Below are 19,389 nucleotides of genomic sequence, written 5' to 3'. Positions count from 1 at the left end.
GCGGCTGTGGCCGCTCCAGTGTGCGCGCGGGCGCGTGTGCGCGGCCCCGAGAGTGCGCGCGCGCGCGCGAGCCCCCAGTGTGTGGCAGCAGCGGCGGCAGCGGCGCGGCGAGGCTGAGGCTCTTGTTTACCAGCATTAACTCCGCTGAGCGGAAAAAAAAAAAAAAAAAAAAAAAAGGGAAAAAAAAAAAAACCCGAGGAGGAGCGAGCGCACCAGGCGAACTCGAGAGAGGCGAGCGAGCGAGAGGGACGCCGCCAGCGAGCCTGCCCCCGGCGCGCCCGTGCCCGGCGCTTGCAGACCCTCGGCCCCACTCCCCGGGCCCTCCACGCCCCTCCTGCGCTAGGGGAGCTCCACGGCGCGTTGCGCGCCTCGGCTTTGACCTTCAGCGAGCCGGAGCCCCCGCGCGCGGAGCCGGCGGCGGCGGGCGGGGGCCGGGCGGGGGCCGGCGCGGAGCCCGGGCGGCGCGGCGGGAGTGCTGAGCGCGGCGCGGCCGGCCCGCCGCTTTGTGTGTGTTCTGGATTTGGGAAGGAGCTCGCGGCGGCGGCGGCGGCGGCGGCGGCGCTGAGGGAGGAGGCGGCGGCGAGCGGAGCCCGGAGGAGGAGGAGGAGGGGGAGCCGCTCATTCATTTTTACTCCGCATTTCTGCCCCCGGCCGGCCTCGCCCGCGACCCGGACTTCGGGGCAATCTTGCGAACTGCGTCGCGCCCTCCCGCCGCGGAGGCTCGGGTGTCGGACAGCTTCCCGCTCTGCCTGGGGTCGGGCTTGTTTTTCTCCGCCGAGACGAATTTGGGCTTTGCCCCCTTTCTGTGCAGTTCCCCCCCCCCCCCCCTCCTGCCTCTCTGGGTTTGAAAATGGAGGCCGACGACGCCGACAGCCCGCCCCGGCGCGCCTCGGGTTCCCGACTCCGCCGAGCCCTGGGCCGAGGCTGCCGGCGCTGAGGGGCCGCCCCGCGCCGCCGCCCGCCCGCTCGGCGCACCCGGAGGGTCCCCGGCCGGCGCCGCCTTTGGAGTATTGTTTCCTTCGCCCTTGTTTTCGGAGGGGGCGAAGACTGAGTTTGAGACTTTTTCTTCCTTTCCCGTTTTTTTTTTCTTTTTGTTTTCTTTGTTTTCTTTTTCTTTTTCTTTTTGTTTTTTATTTTTTTGAGAGAGGGGAATTTCGTCCCAAATAAAAGGAATGAAGTCTGGCTCCGGAGGAGGGTCCCCGACCTCGCTGTGGGGGCTCCTGTTTTTCTCCGCCGCGCTCTCGCTGTGGCCGACGAGTGGAGAAAGTGAGTATGTGCCCGCCGCCCGCGGCCACTGCGGGAACTTTTCCTCCGAGGGGCTGCGCCCTGTTTGCGAAACCCGAGTTGCCGTCGTCGCAGCTGTCGGGCCCCTGGGCTCGGGGGCAGCCCGGCGAGGTGTGGAGGGGCTCGGCCTTCCGGCCGGAGCGGCCCCCGGAGCCCCGGCTCTGCGCACCCCCGCGCGGGAAGAGCCTCGGGGGCTTTCTCTTTCGCTGTCCCGGGAGCCCTGCCCCGCGGGCCGGTTGCCTTGGGAAGCGCTCGTGCCCCCGCGGCCGTGCCCGCGCTGGGACTCCGTCGGGGAAGTTCGCGCCGGGCCGGGCCCCGCCACCCACACCTCACCCCCCTCGCGGCGCGCGGGCCGCTCCGCACGGCGGGCTGGCCCCCGCGCGGCGCGCAGACGGTGGTGACAGCTCCCGCGGTCGCGCGGGGCCCTGGCTGCCGGGACAGGCGGGGATCGGCTAGCCCACCGGCCGTGGGGTTCCAGGGGGAGGCGGCCGGCGGAGAGGCCCCGCAGCCCCAGGACACGTTTCCAAACATCCCAGAGCGGCCTCGTGTCGCCAACGCGCTTTACCCCTCGGGCATTTTGGGTTCCTGGCCTTTCCCTCCCCGTCACTTTCGCCCGATCCTGTGCGGGTTACCTGCCCCGGGCTTCCCGCGACCGCTCTGTGCGGCTCAGGCGTTGGGGGGGGGGAGAGTTCCCGCTCTAGACTCCCCCCACCCCCGAAAACTGCAAGGTCGGGGGCTCTGCATCAGTCCAGCTTTTCCGAGGAGCGCGTCTGGGCCCCTAGTTCACAGGGTTCTGGGACTTTCTTCTCCCAGTTGCTACCCCGGCCCGTAGACCCCTCTCCTCCTGCAGACGGGGGTGGGGAGTGTTCGGGCAGCATCCGACTGTGCGGGAGTGGGTGTGTGGTCCGAGCCGACGTGCATTTCCACACACGTGCTCTCAACGCGGGGCTGTAGCTGTCGCCACACGGCCGCTCGGGGACACCTAGACGCCTGGCCCCGGCGAGAGGTGTCGCGCGCCAGCCTTTAAGGCGCGCCGGGGTCTGCGGCAGCGGGGGGTGGGCGGGAGGGTGTTCTGTTTTGCGAGCGCGGAGCCCTCGCCTTGGTTTGCTGGCCAGAGTTGCGTCGCACTGTATCTCTCCTGCCCCGCACTTCCTTTGTACAAAGTTAATAAGCAGTATCGCTCCACACTCGCTATCGCTTGCAATCTGATAGCTTTTGTTTTGGTAGTGTCGGGTAGGGGTAGGGAAGTGCGGGGAGGGGGGAGGGAGGGGGGCAGAACTTAGGGCCCCACGACGTGTAGAGGAAGGAGGAGGAGGAGGGGGTTCTATACTCAGAAAATGGAAGCGTGGTTTACTGGCTTATTCGCGATGGCAGGGTAATTTGAACACGATTAAAGTTTAAATGCAGTCGGGGAACTGGGGCTGGGAACGTTGAGGGCGTGTTGGTGAGTAATGTTTGCCGAGGGTATGCAGGTGGTGCCAGTTAACTTTGAAAAATCACGACGGAGCCTCGAAGAGTGAGGGAGAATGGTGGGGGGTGGGGGGGGGCGGCGGGGCTGTCTGGCCCCATCACGGGGGCAATTCGGAAAGGCTGTTGTGTAAACAAACCCTTCTTAAGTGTCTTGGAAGAAATGAGTCCGTGATGGAGTAAGAGGAGATTTTTGTAAAGAATTAGTGTTTACTACACGGAGTAAGTCGCAGATTGAGGCCGGACCTTCCACAGAGCTGAGCTCTCCTCCTCTTTGTTTTCTAAACTTTCAGCTCACTGGATTGGACGAAAGGCTTTCGGCTCCCTTCTCAGGGTTACAGATGGTGTTTGGGGGGACAGAAGAGGGTTTCTAGCCTCTCAAGGCTAAATACAGTTTAGAAGACCACAGGAGAGCTAATCCATTTTTTTTTTTAAGGCATGATATTGAGGTGTGTAATGTTTCTAGTTTTATTATTTAATGTTAGTTGTGAGGTTCACAACACCAGTGATGGCCTTGCGTCTTGAGGAAGGAGTCGGGCATTTTAAAATAGGATGTCTTGTTCCCAGCGATCTTCGTGAACAGTATTCTTTGTGAAAGGAGGCTCTTTCTTGAGAAAACAGGAGGAGAAGGGGCATTTTCATGCATGTTTATAATACAGAGAGATACAGAGAGGCCAAAGCTTTTCTCAAGGATCCCTTGAAAATTGTTGGTTCCTGAAAACCTGACGGATGGCCCGAAGGCACCCCGACTCCTGTCTTGGTTTGTTGAAGTCCTAACTCAGTCTCTGTTCCTTCCTACAGCTCTGACGTTTTCAAGAGAAAAGGATATGCTCAGTGTTTAGCATGTGTTCAGTTTTTAGTCAGGTGCTGGAACCCTTAACTCTGATGGAAATAAACTACTGAATCCAGTCAGGGATGAGTATTGTTTTGGGATAAAAATGGGGCTGGTGTTTGTTCCTATTGTATTGGCATATTTAAGGATTAGTGTTTACTCTTTGAACACTGACACCTACAACAGTAAGGTGATTTTCTTCTAAATCTTTCACTGAAAAGATGTAGAAGTTTTTGAGGCAGATGAAGTCAAGCAGACACGTTTGTTTTGTTATCAACATAATGTGAACAGAGCATCTAAATAAGAGAGGCTGGGAAGTTCTGAGTGATAGCTAAATCATCTGATGGCTTCGTCTTTTTTTAAAATCCACATGTATTTTAAACATATTGGCTATCTCATTAAAAGGGCTCAGTCCTCTTTCTGCCCCAGGCACAGTCCTATCCTATTGTCAGGGAAATATAGGTATGTGAAAGGTTGATGTTTAAAGAAGTTGGTGTTTTATTACCAGAGGAAGAATCCAGAATAAGAAGGTTGGAAAAAACCTAAATAGCAAATTATAGTTTAGACTCTCTAGAGGGAACTAGCAAGTAAATGGTACTTTTGAGTAGGGATGGGGTGTGGGTCAGGATTTGAAGTTTAAAAGGTTATATGTTTGATTTGTCAGAAGGATTAGAAAACTCTAACCTTAAGAAATATGCTAAGGTTGACTGGAAGAACCTTAAAAGCATCATGCTAAGTGAAAGAAGCCAGTCACAAAAGACCACATATTATATGATTCTGTTTACATGAAGTCTAGAATAAGCAACTCCATAGAGACTGAAAGTAGATTAGTGGTTGAGTAGGGCCGGGGGAGGACGGAACAGGGAGTGACTGTTCATGGGTATGGGCTTTCTTTTGGGGGTGATGAAAATGTTCTAAAATTAGATTGTGGTGATGGTTGTACCACTCTGAATATACTAAAAATCATTGGAGTGTCCACTTTAAATTAGTGACTTTTATGGCATACAAATTGTATCCCAATAAACCTGGGTCGCCCCCCCCCCCCTTTTTTAAAGAAATCTGCGAAGGTTGGCAAGAATGCATTGTCACTTTGAACATAGAGGTTAGATTAAGTAAATTTGTCCAGCAAGTGATCATATCTCTTTTTTATTTGTGGAGTTTCTTACATCCGTGCACTCTAGCAATACGGCAAACTGATGGCTGGTGTTGTAACAGTGGGGTTTCAACACCATAGGAGAAATGGGCAGGAAAAAAAAAATCTTGGTTATACACAGCTCAAGTAGGGATTTAGGGGTTGGACTTAAAAAACACAAATGCCAATGAAAGTCAGATTTGTGACAGTGAAATCCTTAACTGAATCCGAAACGAAGTTGGACTTTCCAAGACTAAAGTTTAGGAGCTGAGTCCGGAAGGCTTTTTGTATTTCCAGTTTTCTTACATGTGTTTTCCAACAAAGAAATAATGTACTGTTTTAAGATGGTAAAGAATTTCCACTTTGTTTTTTCTTTCTTTTCTTTCTTTCTCTCTTTGATATCCCTTATTAACTACTCTGGTAGTAAAGACTGAGGATGAATGGGGTGGGTTTTTTCTTTGTTGCTCATTTTATTTTTTTAAATGGCTTCAGAATCTGAGCAGGAAACAGGATCTTTGTACGCTACAGTAGTTTTTTCAGGCATACGATAATTTTTTTTAATTAAAATTTCTCGTGGAACAAAAGATTTAAACATACAGCAAAGGCATTTTTGCTATGCCTTTTCCAGATTTACCTTGGCCTTTTAATAGAAAAAGATGTGGAGAATAGTGGTTGTTTACATTTGTTTTTGGTCTTTGTCTAGGACTTAGTTTACTAATAAAAATGTTTCCTGCCCTTCTTATTGTTGCAAGATCAGGGCAGTAATGAAAATCAACTGTATCGTTTTCACTTGTTGCCTTAGAGTTTTGCCAAGGGGAGCCCTCAAGGGACAGTAGCTTCCTTTTAAATCTGGTTTCATTTGTTTTGTGAGAAGCAACTGAAGCTGTAAGAAGCAACTGAATCCAGCCAGCACTTATTGGGCACCTGCTGTATGAAAGCTGGACCCTATGCCAGGCAGTGAGTAAGCTTACAAGGAAAGAGGGCTTTGTCTTTGTCCTTGGGGCATTTTTTAAAACTCCTGCGTGAAACAAAGTTGCTTAGAAAATCAGATCTTTTTCCGACTCAGCACAGAATGCACGGTTTTCAAATAGGCGGCAAACAGCATTTTAAAGGCCCTTTAAAAACATTTCTGTAGACTTAAGATACGAAGTAAACCAATGTTGCTGAATCTTCTAAAGCCCTCTGCTGCACCATTTTTGCCTTCCTCACATATTGCCTCCCATTGCAGTACTGGACGCACGGGACACATTCACTGGTCTGTGCTCAGCCTCTCAGCTTTTTTACAACATTGGTTCTGACAATTGTGATTAAAAATGTGGAGTGTTGCAGGTACCTTTTGCCAACACTTCAGGAGTTACAGGTGGCGTTCGTGAATGCTGCACGGCATGTTTTGAGTTGTAGGGAAGGTGGAACTTATTTCAAAACTGTTCTGGAGTTACACATTGCTGAGCCTTCTGGACATTATTAGGAAACTTTCTTAATTGTAAGGCTTTATCATGTAAAAGAACTCACTGTTTGTAAAGGTGCAGAAGGGAAAGAATAAGATCCAGGAGGCAATTGAATCGTGACTTTGTTTTTTTTAATCGTAAAAAGTAGAAGCTGTGTTTCTTTCTGGGTTGTGATTTGCTTCGATTTGTTTTCAACACTCATTTAAAAATCCTAAGAAGAGGTATCTGTGCCTGCGGGCCACCTTACACCGAACTGCTTTTCTTAGCCAACCTGTGACAGGTGCTGAGTCCAAGGTATGCATTTCCATCAGTTGTACTAAATATATAGTAGTTGCACACATGCTTGAGATAGGGTTTCTCCATTTCTCTGTCCGAGATGTTCTGAAGGAAAACGTTGAACACTTGAAGGACAACAAAGTGAATAATTAATGAAGCACTCTGACCCCCCCCCCCTTTTTTTTAAGTTTATTCTTTGAGAGCTAGCGAGCAAGTGGTGGTGGTGGTGGGGGGGGGGGAGTTGCAGAAAGAGAGGGAAAGAGAGAATCCCAAGCAGGCTCTGTGCTGTCAGAGCAGAGCCTAACTCGGGGCTCCAGCTCATGAACTGTGAGATCACGACCTGAGCCAAAATCAAGAATCAGGTACTTAACTGACTGAGCCACCCAGGCACTCCCCTCTGACCTTGAAAATGGTGTTTGGGGTCAGATTATCAGGAGGAGGTTTTCCCGTTATTTGTAAACATGTGATTTGGCTTAAATTTAAGGAGGGGATACATGCAACAGTCCTGATGTTTGCGCACAATGAGACTTGTTGACATTTGGGGAGAGTAACTGATTTTCAGTATTTGGAAAGAAGCCTCTAAGTATCTGTAAAACTGATTTGTTCTGAGCAAAGGGCATATGTTTTGTATAAGATTATTGGTAAACAAAAGATCTTTAAAAACAAGTCAGGTTGTTACCGCAATAGATGCGTATTCCCTTGGCATGATGAAGTTTGTTTCTCTTGTTATATTGCTATGGTCTTTTTTGACTCAGAATAGTAAGTATCTTTGATTTTGAGACTTTTGAAGACTTAGATTGTTTTCTGTTTTTAAAGTATCAGTTTTTACTCATGTTGTAAAGTCCCACATATCATTTTTGAAGACTTTCCTACTTTTTTCAATTATGCCAGTTTCACTCATGGCCTGTGAAACTGATTCATTTCAAAATCTTAAGGAAATATTGATATTTCTTGAATTGACAATTTTTTTCTCCCTCCTCTCTCAGTAAATGTATATCGAACACTTAGTGGGCTTAGATCTTTAAGTTTAAAAATTCATTCTGATACCATAAAATATTTTACAGAAGATTTTAAAGGTATGAATCAAACCATAGAAATCACTTGTTATGTTTATTTAAAACACTAAAGAAACGGGATGCGCAGGAGGCTCAGTCGGCTGAGTATCCGACTTTGGCTCGGGTCATGATCTCACTGTCTGTGGGTTCAAGCCCCGCATCAGGCTCTGTGCTGACAGCTCAGAGCCTGGAGCCTGCTTCCCATTCTGTCTCCTCCTCGCTCTCTGCCCCCCCCCCCAAAAAAAAAAGAAACATTAAAAAAACAATGAAACACTAGAGAAACAAACTAGTAAGCAAGGCTTTTATTCTTTTTTGTGCCCTATCAAGAATTTTTAAACTTATAGGTTGCTATTCAGATTTTACTGGAACACAACAGAAAGTAGTTTCTTTTATGATGAAAGATGCATGTTTGCAATGGCAATAACTGTTACAAGGTATTGTTGCTGTTATTTATGACGGGGAGAAGTAGGTAGGGATGCAGGGACTGCCTTTATTCTCATATTTATCCTCTCCTTGGTTAGTGCTGGTGATAGCTTACTTTCTAAGTTGCTGGGGATGTGTCCATGGAGCTGAGTGTCCCACTTATGATGGCTGACGGTCTTGCAGCCCATACTTTCTTATTTGACCTACTATGGTGGCTTAGCCACATGGGGAAAATGTGCACGCACATAACTGGTACCACAAATACTACAGAGGTAGCTACGTCTGCCTTAGATTGCTCACATTATAATAGTCTGGATTTTTTTTAAAGCATTTATATTTAAAGACTTAGAAGTATTCTATTCCTGGTCCAAAGGGTTCTTGGTGGGGAGCGGGGAGGGAAGGGAGCTGAAACTTTATTCGTTTATTTCACTCCTCACTGTCTTAGCCCCCTGAACAAGACAGGCACCGACTTCAGTAATAATTATATAATAGAAATGCTACTTGTTCACAATTGTGTGTGTGTGTACGTGTATTTCCATCCATTCGAATTCTGACTGTTCTAAATACATTACTGTTTCCGTCTTGTGTACTCTTGTGTGGCTACTTTCTTTTTAACCTGGTGCTGGCTTTCCTTAAACCGGCTTTGGAATAACTTGTCAGTTTGGTAATTCAGGTGTACACATGCTGCTGTTTAAATTACTCTTGACATGGGAGAACAAATACATTTTGACAGCCTTAAAGCATAAATGTTTTATAGAGCAGAACTTTTAAATTTTCCTGAGATATTTTGGATGCATACTTTCAGCTTCTCCTCTCATGTAAAATATAGTTGGTGGTTTGTCTCTATAAAATTGATCACTGGAAATACATATTTGACTAAGTAAATGAGACAGCACCAATTTGGGTTAGGCGAATTTTAGTTAATGCCTTTAGTTCATAGTAAAGGAACAGAAGTATGATGATATTTAGGGGGAGATAGGCTTACGTGTTACGGCTTTTCCCAAATTTGGAGTATCCGAGTGGCTTTTAATAACTTCCTGGAAAAAAGTAGGAAGCATAGAGGGAAAGCCAAGGTGTGCGGTCCATGATCCATCTGGCAAATAGTTTTCTAAGTTATTAGCTTTGTATAGATTGTAAGATCTTCATCTAATGTGCTCAGATTAATCTGTGTTGTCCTGAATTTATTCTCCCCATATTCTTTTCCTGGGTCTCCTGCTAGTGGGATAATACACAAGCTCACAGACTCAGGATTTGAAAGAGGAGCAAAGATTGCCATGAAAACAAACGAACAAAGAGACCAGTGACAGGAAGATCTGTCATTCAGCTTTCCTCAGTTCTGTCGTCTGATTTCTGCGGACAGTGAGTTCATGGCATATGTTAGGTCGCAACGTGGTACAGTTTGGTTACAGGAAATTCTTTTGAGATCATCGCCTTGCACGGTTGGGTGACCTATTTGGGATTTTCTTTCTGACATGTCCCTCAGTAAGATTTCCAACAACAAGTGTTGAGTCAGGATGGACTTTCTAGTTAAATTTTAGTTCTTCAGCTCACTCGTTTCTGGGGAGACTGGTTAATTGAATGTTTCCTTTCTACCTTACCGAGTCCCTTGAAATCATTCAGATTCTCTCCTGATTTTAGCTCCACCCTGGTCCAGTCTGCCAGACCTGCATCATCTGTCTGAGGAGATGCTCAGCTTGGCCTCCGACCCGCTTGGGCTACTTTGACTCCTGTTCCTTCTCTCTGGTGTGATGGATGGGCCAGCCTCAAATTCTCAGCGTGTGCCTTTTGTGGTGCTGCATTGTGGTTCAAGAATCAAGTCCAAGGCTCCTCACACTGGGCTGCAATAAATACATCCTTAGTGAGACGGCTGTAGGGATCCCGTGTTAATTCCCAGCACCCACGCTTCACCTCTGCGGTGAACACGCCATGCCATTGCTGTCTCCATGGTTTTGTTCCTGCTGTGTTCATGGTCTGGAATGTTTTCTCCTCTCTGCTACCGCGTACAGAATAGTGGAAAGTGCTACTGTAGAGAGCAACAAAGTCACCTGGTTCGAGTTTCTCCTTTGCTGCCAGTTAGGTCTTTGGCCCTGAACAAGTTATTTAACTTTTTTGAGGCTCAACACAAATGTACAGACTTAAAATAACTGGGACGTTTTCTTCTTTTCTCATCAAGCAACATCACAAAAACTTCTAATATATTCTGAAAACTAATGTCAGAAAAATTGGAGGGGGGAGGGTATAGTTTTTTTATTTTTAAAAATCTTTGGATTTCAGACAGATCTGTGGAGCAGGGACAGGATGGTGCTAATCAGGAAATTCATTTCCTCCAAGTACCTTTCTATGGTTTTAAAAGATCTGAGATGATACACTTTTGTTTCTAACTCCCGATGCCTCTTCCTTCATGAAGGCTTTCAGATTGTTCAAACTTCCGTAGACCTAACCTCCCCCCTCACTCCCTTTGAGTTCGTTACCACTACTGTGCTGGTTAGCAGTGATTTGTTTTGTCCTGTACCTGAGCTGTCGTCATTTTATGAGGCCGCTGAGAGCAGTGGAGCCAAAGAGCTTGCCTTGAGTCTCAGCTCCTCAGTAGTGAAGATCTCAGGCCAATGATTTAATCTTCCTGTGCCTCAGTTTCCTTGTCTGTGAAATTGCAATTTTAATAGAACCCACTTGATACACTTATTTATAGAAATTAAGTGAATTAATACATATGTCAAGTGCTTAGAGCAGAAGCTGGCATATACTAAGCTCCTCAGACTTCAGCTTCCTACTGCTCTTATGGATGTGACATTCTTGAACGTAGGTGTTCTTTGGATAGTGCCAGGAAAGTAGGACACACTGGAGACTTGACTGTCCTTGTAACTTACATGCGGTTGATATATAGTAGGTGCTCAGTAAATGTTCTACGATAAAACTTAAGGTGCTTAACAGGATACATTTTGCTTGTTAAAGCCCAGTAGTAAGATTTTACCTATTTTCAGCAAACAGTGGTAAACCCCAGCAGTTCACCTTCTGCTTCAGAGATCTGTTCACTACGCTTTCTCCCCTAATTCTTCCCCTTGTCCTTTCCTGCCGGCGCCTGAGAAGTCTCCAGTGCATACTCTGCCCACCTCACTAATGCGTAGGCGACACCTAGTGGCCAGAAAAGAGATTCAGCCTCTTCCGTGACTGATTTAACCCTGCTAGTGCCCAAGGATGAAGATCGCGATCGCCCTCTCCCTCCCCACGCGCGTCCCTTAGATTTTGTCTTCTGGCTTGGTTCCTGGGAACTGATAGCAGGAGAATGTGTGGACTGCAGGCTTCGGTAGAAACCACTGGGATTTCGGATTAAGACTGCTGTAGTGTGTCAGCCAGCTCCTTTGAGAATTAGCTACAATTAGGGTCTTCCTAAGTGAGGTAAACAACTTTGGCAGAGTCCTTGTATCTAGCGTACCTTTCACAATTCAAGATTTAAGGTGTTTTTACAGGACTTTAGCAGATAAAAAGTTCTAAAATATTTCTCTTGAGATTAGAGATTAAAAAAAAAAGCCCTACTAATTCATTTTGAAAAATAAAGCAAGATCCCCATTGCTCTCTTTCTGTGGTAACACTTAAATTATCACTCTTATAGGTGTTGCCTTGGACAATTTCAGGTAGTTAAGACACTCACCAGTCAGAATTCCTAATGGAGAATGACAGACACTTCCGTTAACCGGTGTTAGATCTCACATCAGATGTACTGGGTTCGGTATTTTTCTGTGTTTTGTTTCATGCTTTTTTTGGTATTTTGAGAATCCACTTTGTCACTTCCTTGTGACAAACTTACTATGTGCGTGGTTACTCCATTTTACCTTTTGAAAGTTGTAGACTCATTTCCCCGTGATTGCTGTTTATTATTTTTATTCATTTTATTCTATTTTATTTGCTTTTTATTATTTTTAATTTGGAAATCATTTCTTTGGCTGAGAGAGGACCGCAGTGTGCCATCATCTCAGTCGTTTTGAACAACTCTTTGGGCTCCTTCTCAAACAGGCTGTACTCTTTCTTTCAAGTCCCTTTGCTCTGGCTGGTAGCAACCTCTCTGCTTAAAACAACTCTTAACCAGTTTGCCCTCTGGAAAACTCCTTTAAGCATTAGCTACAGTTTCACCCCCTCCGCAGCCTTGATTCGGCATGTAGGGTGGTCACGTGACACGCTATAGCTCTATGAGTAGCTTGCCCTGTGTTGTTTCCCCCAGTGGCCGAGAAGGACAATGATGGCACCTTGGTCATCTGTGAATTTCCAGGACGTGGCTCGGTGCCTGCCACACGGGAAGACCTCAAACAGGAGACTTCTTAGAGGGCTAAGCTCCGTCCCACTCCCCCTACCATTCACTGTGAAGCATCTTGATAACAAATGTATTCTCATCTTTTTGTTATAGCCCTGCCAGCAGAAGCATCTTACTGTGCTAGTTACTACTATGTGGAACTCGAAAGCAATAAAATTATCTTTAAAATCAAACTTTTGGGGCGCCTGGGTGGATCATCATTTGAGCTTCCGACATCGGCTCAGGTCACGATCTCACAGTTTGTGAGTTCAAGCCCTGTGTCGGGCTCTGGGCTGACAGCTGGGAGCCTGGAGCCCACTTCAGATTCTGTTTTTCCCTCTCTCTCTCTGCCCCTTCTCCACTTGTGCACTTGCTCGCTCTCTAAAATAAACATTAAAAAAAAAAAAAAAAGCAACTTTCACCAGGCTTTTTGCAGACTGAGGTGAACAAAAGCCTTAAAACTCCAGGAAAGCCCTGTCAAGGCTGTCTCATCCCTGTGGAGGGATGCCTTTTCCCGCAAGTTCCCTCCAGATAGGAATTAATGACTCCTGTCCACCAGTTGTTGGTAATGGGGCTTCGCTGGTGGTACTGGGTGCCTGACTGAAGGCAGGCACTCAGGCTGGGTTGGGCTGTGTTGTGGTCCAGGGGTGGCCTGATACAGAGGACCCCCAAGGTCCAGCCTCCGGGCCAGGTGGATGCTTCCATGTCTGTAGCTGCCCACCGCTCGCTCTCTCCCTTCTGGATTACACGGCAGGCCTAGGTCATTTCTCGTGACCTGAGTAGCCTCCAGATCCCAAGACACAAGGTAGAGAGAGATGAAGTGCTTTGGAAGGTCTGATTGGAACCAGCAAAAATACTGTGAACAGACACTTGCTTCTGTCCCTTGCCTTGTTTTCTTGGTGAGGCCAGTGAACTTTTGCCTCGGATGCTGACAGGGATGGCAGCCAGTCGTAAAAGGCTCTCATCACTTGAGTGCCCCCCTCTCCTGGGTTCTGGCCAGGGCCTTTGATTGGCCTCTCCGACCCCCCGCCCCCGGAAGTTTACTTGTCTCGGATGGCGTGAAGAGTGCTCCTGAAAGTAATTAACACCTAAGAAATTATCCTTAAAAGCTCCATGCTCCTGAGGAGACTGGTGAGGCGGGATATTTCTTACGGAAAATGTAAACATAATCATTTGAACCTGGCATGTTAATTTCAAGCGTACCTTGTAAAAAAAAAAAAAAAAAGTATCTTGTAAAATTGCCCTGTGAATGTTGCACAGGGTGGATGTGAACTCACCAGGACAAGCCAGTACAGCGCCCGCCTTTCATCTGCCCTCGTCATTGGGGTTTGCATGTGCACAGCGCTGCCTTTGAAGCCCTTTCTCCTCAAACACCTCGCCGTCTCTGTCTCTCCAATGCAGGGAGGCATATTGGGATTGGGAAGGGAGCTACAGGCCTCAGTGTCCCCATCGTCCCCATCTGCAGTTTGGGGTATTTGGGATGATATGAAGATTAGCAGTAACGTTTCTGAGGTGCCAGCAAGTAGAAGGCATCCAAAGGCATGTTTTATCAGTCTGTTTTCCATGTGCCATGGTGGCCCTGCTGGCCTCTCGCTGGAGCTCCTATCCTCTCGCTGTCTCCCTGGCACCGGGTATCACTGTCCCTCAGGGATAGACCTCCTGTCCCTTGTCTACAGTGAAGTTTTAACTTCATGAAGTCTGAGCCTCAGCTCAGCCCTCTAGAACCACTAACAGGCTGCCTCTCTGAGCCAGAAGATAAGTTGTCTTTGAGTTAACTCAGGCTGGTTCCTGTGGACCCTTACATTCAAGGTCATCGCCCATCTAAAGAGGAGGACGGTGGGGAAGATCCAAAACCCAGCTTCTACCGCCAAGGCCTCCAATGGCCTCAGCTCCCCGGAGAGCATGTGGAGAGCATGTGTACTAACTTCTCAAGGGGCTGACTCTCCGGATGGAAACAGTCAAATGCTGCTGGACGGTTGCAGGCAGATGCATTCAGTGCTTACTCATGGGATGCTGACTAGTGGGGAAGTTTGTGAGCTGGAGGGGTGCTGTCATGGAGCTACTGAGGAACCCGAGAAGGTGTTAGGCAGTCTGGCTGGGGTTCCAAGGGGCAGTAGCATTGGCATTGGCCTGGGCATTAGCGCCAGGCGCGCTGGTGAAGGGACTCAGCGGTGAGTAGAGAGAGTGGGGAGCTTTGAAGCTTTTTGAACCCCGGAAAATTGAAAGGGGTTCAATTGAAATTGAAAGGGTGCTGGGGAGGCTGCCCTGGCCTTTGACGGGGTCAGGGTTGGGGGACCAGAGATAGAAACCCCAGGGTGAACCAGTGAAGGTGTAGATGGAGGAGGACCCAGGGGGAACACCCTCCAGTGAGGCGCTTGACATTGCAAAGCCCTTTGGAAACTGCCGCCCCGGACTTCAGAAAAGTTCCTGTAGGGGAGCGCTTACCTTTGTCAGGGGCATCAGGGGTACCTGGTAACGTCCAGTACGAGTGCTGAAACTGCGGGAGTAAATACACAGCCTCCAGACATACTCCCAAAGTGAAACCTTTTCAGGCGGCTGCTCTCACGTTCATTGCCAGGGCACTGCTTTCTAACTTTCTGAGAAAAGCCAGGCAAGAGATGACCCTCGTTTCCATCTGAGCTGGGTCGGGTGGACCCGAGTTGGCCCTGGCCTTGGCTTCCTGTGGTTGGGATGGACGGGGAGGGGCCCCTGCCCCCCCACCCCCCTGCAGTGCTGGCAGACCTTGCAGGGCTATTTCCAACCGTCACCGCACAGGCTGAGAGGAACGAGGAATAATTTGTTTAAACAAGGATGCCAACTTTGCGTCCAGGTCTGGGCTTTGCTACTGGTGCTTTTTAACTCCTATTGATTGATGTTTTTAACTTGACTGGGCACATTGTAGTTCTCGATGAGAAGCAATCACCAGTGTTTAGCTCGCAATTGGTGCTCGTAGATACGAGCTGCCCGTTCTCTACGACTGTAACTGTTTTCACTGGACAAATACCATTAAAAGACGCAGTAATGCAAGAGGCTTCCTGGAAGGGTGACATCATGTGGCCTGGGGGATTTTGTATTCCTCGTCTGCTATCAGGATAGAGAATTCTGAATTTTAAATCATTTTCTACCTGTTTGAGCAAGTAACCGGTCTGTGTTTTCATTTGGAAAACAGGCCTCCTGCCATGTCCCAGACGCTTCTGCCTCCAGTCGTTCATGATGGTCCGGGTTCCATTTTGAGATTTGAATTAGAGCCCAGAGCCTCTCAAAACAAGTCTACAACGTGCTGTTGTTCATGGGACACCTTATTTCCTGTGTCTGCCCCAGTCTTCTCATCTGTAAAATGGGAAATGGTAATGGCACATGTACTTCATGAATGAGTACACGTAAATCTCTTAGAGTGTCTGCCACAAGTACTGGGGGTCGGCTGTTACTGTCTGTCATTAAGAATGGAGAATTTACACGTTAGAAGTTGTTTACTTAAGGGGCGGCTGGGTAGCTCAGTGGAGCGTCCGACTTCGGCTCAGGTCATGATCTCGCGGTCCGTGAGTTCGAGCCCCACGTCAGTCTCTGTGCTGACAGCTCAGAGCCTGGAGCCTGCTTCAGATTCTCTGTCTCCCTCTGTCTCTCTGCCCCTCCCCTGCTTGCTCTCTGTCTCTCTCTCAAAAGTAAATAAATAATAATAAAAATTGTTTACCTAAAAATAAAACTGATGCCCTCCTGGGTGTGTATGATTGCCATGTTTGCTCTTCCTACGTTTGCCTTTTCTGATCTTCACGTTAAGACTCCAGCTTCATTTTACATAGAGGCATTTCAGAAGAGCTCTGTCCGGCCTCTCTGTCTCTGGGGATAGAGATGCACCTTCGTCCCCTGATTTTTGTGTCTCTACCTGATATCCCTCTGCCTCCGTGGAAGGGCATGAAACATTCTCCTGCAGGAGAGGGATTATTTGGCTCCCAAAAAAACCCATGTGTCAGGCCAAATGACCGAAATGAGTCATTCACATGGTAGTCTGAATGGTGTACTTCCCAGCGTTGTTCCTGTCTCAGGGATAGCTGTGGAATTAGGGGTCAAGTGGCCTTCTGGGGGAGAACCAGATCTGCATGGTCAAGGACATGAGTAGCTGGGACTGGGAGTGCTATCCCCAGCCCAGATTTAGGACATAGGGTCTGGCATGAATCTAGGTATCCAGAAAAACTAATTGCAGTATTTTAGATCAAAAGTGGGGAAAATCGGGGTCCGACTCTTGACTTCAGCTCAGGTCATGATCTCGCGGTTCAGGAGTTCGAGCCCTGCATCCATCTCTACACTGACAGTGCAGAGCCTGCTTGGAATTCTCTCCCCACCCCACCCCCCTTCTCTCTCTCTCTGCCCCTCCCCTGCTCGTGCACACACACTCTCTCTTCCAAAGTAAGTAAACTTAAATTTTTTTTTTAAAGTGGGGAAATTAAGAATCTGTGCCCCTCATTGTTGGAAGGCTGTTTCCAGAGATGGGAGACCCTGGAGTCTGGGGCCTCAGACCTCCAGGGACAGCCTTAGTCAGGGGTTTGGAGGCCAGCTGCAGAAATGGCACCTGGCTAGTAAATGTTTTGCTGGAGAGCCTTTCTCTGGGATCTCGAGAAGAAACTGCCCTTTTACTTTGCTTCCTTGGGTTGTACAGGGTCTCTGCTTCCCAGGATTGGGATTCATTTCTCTTTCAAGAGCTTGTTAGGTGGGCTAGGGTGGTCTTGCTAGGGGGCCATCACCTACAGTGATGATTTTCCCAGGGAAACGTATTTTGAATGCAAACCACTTCCTCATCTTTAATGAAGCAACTCATAGTGTGATGGTGATTTTCTTCTGTGAGAAAAGCTCTCTGAGGAGGAAGAGTTCATTCCTTTGGTTCAAAATTTATTTCTTGAGGTCTGGAAGTGCATGAAAAGATGCTCAGTGCAGTACCTGTCATTAGAGGAATGCAAATCAAACCCACAACGAGATACCCCTTCATACCCGTTAGGATGGTGATTATCAACAAATTGAAAATTATGAGTGTTGGCAAGGATGTGAAGAGATTGGGACCCCCGTGCCCAAAGAATTGAAAGCAGGGAGCTGGACAGAGACTTGCGTACCCATGTTCATAGCAGCAGGTCATGATTTGCAGCAGCCCAAAGGTGGGCGCACCCTAGGTGCCCGTCAGTGGTTGAATGGTGAAACAGAATGTGTATACACACAGTGGAGTATTATGCAGCCATGAAAAGGAAGGGGATTCTGCCACCTGCTACAGCATGGATGAACCTTGAGGACATCATGCTAGGTGAAATAAGCCAGTCACAAAACAAGACAAAACAAAACAAATACTGTGTCCGTCTACTCACATGAGGTGCCCAGAGTTGTCAGATGTACAGAGACAGTAGGTAGAATGGCAGTTCCCAGGGACAGAGGGGAGGGGAAGGGGGGAAGTTAGTTTCTGGTTTAGCATTTTAGTTTTGCAAGATGAAGACTGCCATGGATGGATGGTGGTGATGTTGTGCAAAAATGTGAATGTAACTACCGATACTGAATTGTGCACTTAAAAATGGTCAAAACGGAAAATTTTATGTTGGATTTATTTTACTACAATAGAAAAAACACCTTATTTCTTCTTCTTTTTTTTTAAATGTTTATTTTTGAGAGAAGGAGAGAGAGCATGTGATGGGGAGGAGCAGAGAGGGGACAGACAGAGGATCCGAAGCAGGCTCTGTGCTGACAGCAGAGAGCCCGATGCGGGGCTCAGACTTATGAACTGCAAGATCATGACCTAAGCCGAAGTCAGAGGCTCAGTCGACTAAGCTGCCCAGGTGCCCCCAAACACCTGATTTCTTGATTGAGTCAGCTGTGAGCGTATACCATGTGGGATAGTGGGGGGTGGGGGGGCAGATTTAAGAAGACCAACTCCTGCCCAGCATGGCCACGGTTGAGGAGACAAGCCAAAGGTTTTACAGGTGCGGGGGGGTGCACAGCACAGGACGTGGGAGGTCAGGGGAGGCCTCACCAAAAAACATAGATTTCAGATGAGTCACCAGGGATGGGTTTGTTTTCCATAGTGAAAGAGTGTCACAGATAATCTTTTCCTTTCGGGGAAAGTAAGTCAGGAGTCAGACTTTTGTGCTGTCTAGTCACAAAATTTATTACTAATCAGCCATGTGATGTGTAATTGCGTTTTCATTTTCTTATTTTTCCAGAAGAGAGATTTGTTTAGATATTTGGTTCCCTCACTGATTACACTGGAAGTTTTTCATTTGTTTTGACAGCTCAATATTTTATTGCACACTGACTCCCCCATTACATAGGGAGCCCTGAAGGAAAGGGATTGACCTCTGTAGGCAGAAATGGGAACATTTCAAAGGAAGGAAAGAGCCAGAGCCTTCACCTTACAGAAGGAGAAACTGAGGCTTCCAAGAGGCATGTTGCTGAAGGGGACAGGACGTCTGGCACATATCGAAGGCAAGGCTTGCCTGTCCATCATGCCAGCAGATTCTCTTGGGCTGGTTCTTTGTAACTGAGTTGTCACCCTCTAGTTTTCGAAGGCAAGGCTTGCCTGTCCATCATGCCAGCAGATTCTCTTGGGCTGGTTCTTTGTAACTGAGTTGTCACCCTCTAGTTTAACCAGGAGTCAGGGCTCAGGCCTGGACCTGCTCGATTCCAGCAAGACTGGGAGGTAGCTGAGCCTGTCTGGCTGCAAGACGAGTTTTCTCCACCCCACTCAAGGTACAGCTTCTTGGTCTGGGCCCCGTGGGAAGGAGAAAGCTGGCTACCACAGCTCATCCGGGTCTAGAAGTTGGACTGGCATTTCCCCTGCATCTCAGAGGCAAGCCTGAGTGACCACTCTTTTCCTGAGCGGGAAGTGTTTGTTAAATGACAAGAGGGAGGCGGTGCCTTTTCCTCAGGTTGGTGATTCGCTCTGCCTAGAGCCGTGGGGATGTCTGTGTCCGCTTGGGCTGTAATAAATTGCCAGGCTGGATGGCTTAAAAACAAAACAAAACAAACCCAGACATCTATTTCTCACAGTTCTCAAAGCTGGAAGCCCAAGATCAAGGTACTGGCAGATCTCGTGTCTGATGAAGGCCCCCTTCCTGGTTTGCAGGTTGCCATTTTGTTGAGAGGGAGACGGAGAGTTCTGGTCTTTTTCTCTTCTTATGAGGACACTCATCCCATCACAGGGGTCCATCCTCATG

General features: G+C 47.9%; 1 protein-coding gene across 1 annotated transcript in view; it reads left to right on the top strand.

The window, feature by feature from the left end:
• Positions 1-1,132: 1,132 nt before the first annotated feature.
• The window catches only part of IGF1R (insulin like growth factor 1 receptor), a 303,326-nt gene continuing 285,069 nt past the window's right edge, over positions 1,133-19,389 (top strand). Inside the window, exon 1 of the mRNA XM_058736718.1 lies at positions 1,133-1,266. Within this exon, the coding sequence (XP_058592701.1) occupies positions 1,173-1,266 (94 nt within the window). The 5' untranslated portion in view covers positions 1,133-1,172. The remainder of the gene's footprint in view (positions 1,267-19,389) is intronic.

Source organism: Neofelis nebulosa, chromosome 7 (assembly GCF_028018385.1).
Source record: "Neofelis nebulosa isolate mNeoNeb1 chromosome 7, mNeoNeb1.pri, whole genome shotgun sequence".
NCBI lineage: Eukaryota > Metazoa > Chordata > Mammalia > Carnivora > Felidae > Neofelis > Neofelis nebulosa.
This window is presented reverse-complemented; position numbering and strand designations above follow the sequence as displayed.